The sequence below is a fragment of the Colletotrichum fructicola genome, assembly GCF_000319635.2.
Source record: "Colletotrichum fructicola Nara gc5 chromosome Unknown KSG_Nara_v1_contig04, whole genome shotgun sequence".
Classification (NCBI taxonomy): domain Eukaryota; kingdom Fungi; phylum Ascomycota; class Sordariomycetes; order Glomerellales; family Glomerellaceae; genus Colletotrichum; species Colletotrichum fructicola.
Genome location: NW_027094054.1, coordinates 3,687,802 through 3,693,801, shown reverse-complemented (window position 1 = coordinate 3,693,801; position 6,000 = coordinate 3,687,802). Strand labels below are relative to the sequence as shown.

The 6,000-nt window shown below is 41.8% G+C and overlaps 1 protein-coding gene across 1 annotated transcript; it reads right to left on the bottom strand.

Moving 5' to 3' along the window:
• Window positions 1–1,831: 1,831 nt before the first annotated feature.
• On the bottom strand, window positions 1,832–5,684 carry CGGC5_v007823 (Vegetative incompatibility protein HET-E-1; the record flags this gene model as incomplete). The annotated part of the gene is made up of 7 exons (XM_066151909.1): window positions 1,832–2,206; window positions 2,333–2,614; window positions 2,663–4,107; window positions 4,159–4,244; window positions 4,289–4,367; window positions 4,483–5,496; window positions 5,582–5,684. 7 exons carry the CDS (start codon window positions 5,682–5,684, stop codon window positions 1,832–1,834), a joined length of 3,384 nt encoding a protein of 1,127 aa, XP_066008886.1.
• Between the last annotated feature and the right edge of the window lie 316 nt (window positions 5,685–6,000).

The window sequence follows — 6,000 nt, the reverse complement described above, 5'->3', positions numbered from 1 at the left end:
AAAGAGGTTTTATCAAATAGAAGTGATAGAAAAAATATTTATAAGAAAGAAAGTATTTCGAAAAAGTATTTAGTATACTTATTAGAAATAGTTTATTAATATATAATAAAAAGAGAATATTTTTTATTATTAAATAAACTATTAGTTAAGAGAATCTCTTAAAAAAGCTAAGAAGTATATTACTTATAAAATAATTTAAAATTAAAGAAGTTCATAAACAGAAATTTTACTTTATAAAGTATTGAAAAAGAAATTCAAAAAATATTTAATTTAAAAACTTTATTTTAATTTTTATAAAAAATAAACTTTAAACCTTTATAAACTTATAAAGTTTATAAAAAGCAATAATTTTAAAAACTTATATTTTCTTTTTATAAGTTTCTTTTTGAAATAAATTATTTATAATAAGCTATTATGTAATAAAATATTTATAAATAGTAAAATAGTTTTAAACTTTTATAATTTTATAATATTTAAATATAGATAAATAAAACTTATATTTTTATTAAATATTTTACTAAACATTATAAATATATAAGAAAAATTATTATTTATTAGCTAAAAATATTTTTATAAGTAAATGTGATATATATCTCTTAAAGTTTCAATTTTAGCTTTAATATAAATAATAAAAACTTTTATAAAAATAATATTTAGATGTTTCTTTCCAAATAATCTTAAATAAAACAATTATATATTCACTATAACTAAAATAGAAATATTAATTATAATATCTTAAATTAAAAAAATATTTATGGAAATAAAACTTCTTGTTATAAAAGTTATTAATAATATTTAAAATATTAATTTTATTATCCTTATTAATCTAATTACTGTATTTTTTATAATTAAAAAGAGTAATATAAAGTTTTAAAAAACATTAATTTATAAAAAAAAGAAATAAAAACTAAAAAAGTTTATTATTATTTTTATTATGTTGAATAAAGTTAATAATATTATTATTATTTTAATAAAACTTAACCTTAACAAAAATATAAAAAATATATTTTAGAGAAATATTAATAAAGTATTATAATAAAAATAAGAAAATATATTTCTAATACTTATAAGAAGTTTATTATTATTATCCTCTTTAAAAAGGTTTTATTTTTTAAAACTTTAGTTAATTTATTAATATTTATAAATAAAAGCTTTAGTTAGTATTTATATTTAATAAAAAGAGAGTAATATTAATTCTATATTATCTATAAGTTTTAAATTTTATAAAAATATTATAATCCTTAGTTATAAAAGAATTAATAATAATAATAAAAAATATTATTTTATTTTTTAACTTCTTATTAATAAGAATAAACTATTTATAATTGATTTTTTATTTATTTATTTATTTATAAATAAGCTTTATAATAATAGAATCTTTAAGAGTAAAAGTAATACAGTTTGGTGCAAATGTGTCTTCCGGTTCAAAACACTCACTGATTTGTTTTGCGATCCCCACACAGTGTCAAGAGACTTCAGCACGTGCACTGTATACACCAGGCAACCTAATTCGAGACTTTCGAGATGGATGGGTCTTTTAGTGGATTTGCTTCACATCGCCTCAGAGTGTTCATAAAGTTCATCTATATTATAAACATGATGGAATGAGAGCATCAAAGAATAACGCAGTATCTTCTAGTGCGAAGCTTAATGCTAGAGACCGGATGCGATGATAGTAGACGACAAAATAGTGGCTTAACAAGCTGTAAGTTGACGTGTCTAATATAAAAATGTTCGCCCTCCCAGACCCTTCCTGTGCCACGCGATGTATAGAAATAATGAGATTACAAGAGAGTGCCTGGATTCCATCCCACGATCCTGCTACACTGACTTATAGCTGGATATGGATGACACGCCCTGATACACAGCCAATAAACATAACTGAGCCCCTCATAGCTGACGCTGTGGGTCTATACTCATGAGGGAGCCATATGATGTTCTTCTCCCCTTCCATGATCCAAGTGCGGTCGGGACTAATACCAAGTCCACATTTTGCTGAACACGATGGCGTCTCTCCGCGAGGGTATGGTTCGGCTCTTAAAGACCCTGTAACTACGTCTACAGCGCCGAAATCAGTGAGGAGTCGATTTCTAGAACATGGATCGAATGCGAGATTTTGCGTGAAACCCTCGAGCGTCTGCCGGGGCGCGCCTGTGGCTGCGTCCCAGAGCCGGACCGTCGTGTCGGACGACGCCGACGCCACCACCTGGCCGTCCGGCGAGAAGGCCACCGCGGTGACGTAGGACGTATGGCCTTCGAGCGTCTGCCGGGGCGCGCCTGTGGCTGCGTCCCAGAGCCGGACCGTGTTGTCGGACGACGCCGACGCCACCACCTGGCCGTCCGGCGAGAAGGCCACCGCCTTGACGTAGGACGTATGGCCTTCGAGCGTCTGCCGCAGTGCATCCCAATCAGACTTCACGCCGCGAATACGAGGCAGATTCGGTAGGCGTTGGTTCCAATATCTTCCCCTGACTTTGCTTGCAACGGGACAGAACAGTATTAACGCCACATAGATTTGAAGCGGCGTCTGATCAATCGTAGATCCAAAACTAGCCACAACATTGCTTGCATCTGTGATGAACTCCCTCAGTTCTGCAGGTGCATGAGGATCCTCCTGTGAGAAGTTTTAGCCCAAGTATGGCGCGACAAAACCACTACTTACCTGGCACATCTTTAAAAGTTGGTTAATCGCGGCGACACCATCCCATATGTTGCCCAGAAGTCCCAAGACTTCCAACCAATGAAGGAGGTGTGTGGTGAGGAACACGTAAACGTCATTTCCTAAAGACGCTTCACTTTGTTCTAAGTGGTAAACCCAGTAAAGGCAAGCATACCGCAGATCGGCAGGGATATGTGTATTCATCACTTCCTTGTCGATCTCATCTCTCCGCGTGTCTGACCTTTCAACATCGCAGATATCTCGCCTGAGTCCGTCTTTCATACGTTGAATGCATTTTGCTACTAGCGTAGCGTGTGTTGGTGCAACATATATTCCGTAGTCACGATGACTTGAGCCCTCAGGGCTAAGCAGGAAGTCACTAAAAGACTTATGCAGTAGCGTTACGGGAGTATCATGGTCGCGAGGGACGCTGAGGACAGCACGTAGGTGATAGAGCCACGGAGTAACTCGACGCATAGGGATACCAAGCAAGGCCGCAATCGCCTTAGAAGGCAGAGGAGACGCGACCAGTACAAGAGCTCCCAACAGATGGAATAATTCCGTTCGGCGATCTTCAGCCAGCGGCTTTGGTTTTTCGTCGGTGTTGTAGCTGCCAAATAAGACGTAGTGGAGAATTGGCCGGTAAATCTGATCGAGCTGGGGAGTGTCGCTGTCGCTTTGATGAAACCAGAGGTCTAGTTGGTCGACTGGATCTTCCCGTTTATCTGGATCATCGATGAAGCGACACAGAGTTGCTGCATAAATGAATAGAGGTGAGGGTGTTGTTGATAGATGAACCAGACGATCGAGTTGTATTTCATCCGGCCAAGTCTCCTGGATCTCCCACCTAACCTTGATACTCGCGAATCTCTGTTTGATAAAGATAGCAACATCAGTCCGTGTTTCAACTTGATGCTCCGTCTCTAGATCAAGACTTTGAGGGCAAATGCCACGAAAGGCATCCGCTATATGGAGGGTAGACCTGCTCGTCACTAATACCCGTAGGCGCACCGTGCTGACGGTACCTAGCTTGGCAAGGAGGTTTAAAACCTGCCGTAGATGACCAGGGCGCTCGCACTCGTCCAAGGCATCAATGATGATGACCTTAGTCAGTCGGCTGGGATCGAGGGATAGATCTGCCAAGGGGCGCCAGAGGAGCTGATCGAACTGCGCTTCGAGACCCTTCTTTTCCACCGCGTCCCTCTCAAGACCGGCGAGGGATTTCCGAAGGCAGCTTTTGAAGGGAGGGGTCGCATCAGTCAACTGCGCAGCGAGGGTAGGGAACAGTCGCGTCGTGTCATTGCGGCCCTGTTCTCCCCTCTTGAAAAAGTATCCGCCGGCAAGCCGTTCCTTCTTGGCTAAGTAGTCTGCAACTGTGCGCGCGATGGTAGATTTGCCGGTCCCTGCTGGGCCCACGAGCCAGAAGAAAGGTTCGCCAGAATTATTGTCTGCCCAGTTGTGAATCATTTCTTGGATGCGGATTCGAGTGCCGCTCTCACATCTCGGGCTGTCTTGGACGTCGGCACTGTCGTAGCGCGCTTCAAGGACAATGGGAAGGTCTAGAGGGCGACTCTCAAGTGTTTGGCTATATATGGTGAGCATAGGTCTATAAAATAGAGTGAAACATACTTTGTGCGCTTATGCTCAGAGAGCTGTTGCAACGAAATTTCACGATGATCGGCAGCCACTTGCAGGTGTTCTTTCGCGACTGATGGAAAGTTTCGTGTGTCAGTTCCGTATTATTCTCCCATTCTGGAGTTGTCGACTAACTTCCCTGTAGTTATAATGACGATCGCATTCATTGAGAAACAAAAGTTACTTACCAGAGAACAGCTGTTGAATAGCCTTCTGCTCTTGGACCCTCTCTGGCCGTATGATTGAAAGAAGCTCCTTCGTAAAAGCTGCAGCCGTCGCAGCTGCATATTCTTGCCATAACTTGTTCTTATGAGAGTCAGAATAGTCACAGATGCCACGAATGACGAGACATGGAAAGTCCTGCAGCCCTGCAGCCTCCATCTCAAAACAGAGTGCTCCAAGTTCTTTGGCCATTTGATCACGGGTCTTTCCGTGTTTAATGACCTGGTTGCCCGAGGCAATGGTTCCGTAATGAATGACAGGATCTGTGTCGTCTCTCGCGTCGCGTTGAATTATGTGCGTCCGCTCACACTGGTCACAAGTAGAATCCTGCTCAGTATGCTCATACTCAGCTTGATAGAGGCAGTCGTTTGAGGAGCCTTGATAGCTGAACTTTTTCTTCATTCTCTTCGGACTTTTCTGCACAAGCTCAGACAGGTATTGCGGTATTTTGCTGTCTTCAGTCATATGCTCGGTCCGTAAGCGACTTAAGGCTGTCAACAGAACTTGGGGTGGGCTATTGAGTGACCCTGTGCGTTGGAACTCCCCGTCCTGCACTGTCTTGCCCCGATCATACTGGATGGCGCCTCCACTCGTTCTAGTTGGTTGGCTCACCACAACATCGCCTAGGCGAATGTCGTTTGTTCGCGAAGGCGCACCCCCTCCAATGCCGACGAGTAGACCAAATCGAATGGATTTGAAGGTTCGTAATAGGTCTTTAGCGACGGTAGCTGCTGTTGTCGTTCCATAGATGCCTGCAGGCAGACATGCAATAACGATATTATGGCCCTGAATTTGGCCTAGGATGTAGTTGTTGTGATCGGCTGGGTCTTGATGGGGCAGGTCTGGGTGTATCTGGTCGAGCATTCCCTTCGCGGCGGCCATCTCAAGCGGGAGGGCGCACACCCAGCCCACGGTGTATTCGTCCGAGGCTATAGCAGGTCCATTCTTAGACGCGTCAATCGTATGGAATCGCTTGGATGCTGAGGAGTTCGAATTATCGACATCAGCACCTGATACATTCTTAATAAGTCGGGGATCTCTCAGCGCAGGGATATGACGCCTTACGGAGCTCTGCACTACGGTTGCGCTTGGGCCCGCCCCCCACGCTAGTCCGCGCGATAGTTCCGATGTCATCGTCAGGTTTGGCGTTAGTGCTCAGATCGGGCATAATGATGAAGCATATCTGCGCGGAATGGTATATTGTCGAGATGGAGAAGGCATTCTCCCCCGCAGACATTGCAAGCAATTCCGCAATTGCTCGCCTTCTGGCTTGCACGTGACATAAGCATTCTAGTCCATTCTATTTACCTGCTGATAGCTCACTCTACGATAGGGGTCGGTAAGGTAGATGATAGGTAGCTGATAGGTAGCCTGCTTCGCCGCTCACACGGCCGCAGTGGACCAATGGGATTGCAGCGGACCTCTGTACTTAGAGTACCCTGAGGTACTTTCAATTGAAAATAATCATGCTTTTATGGGACGTT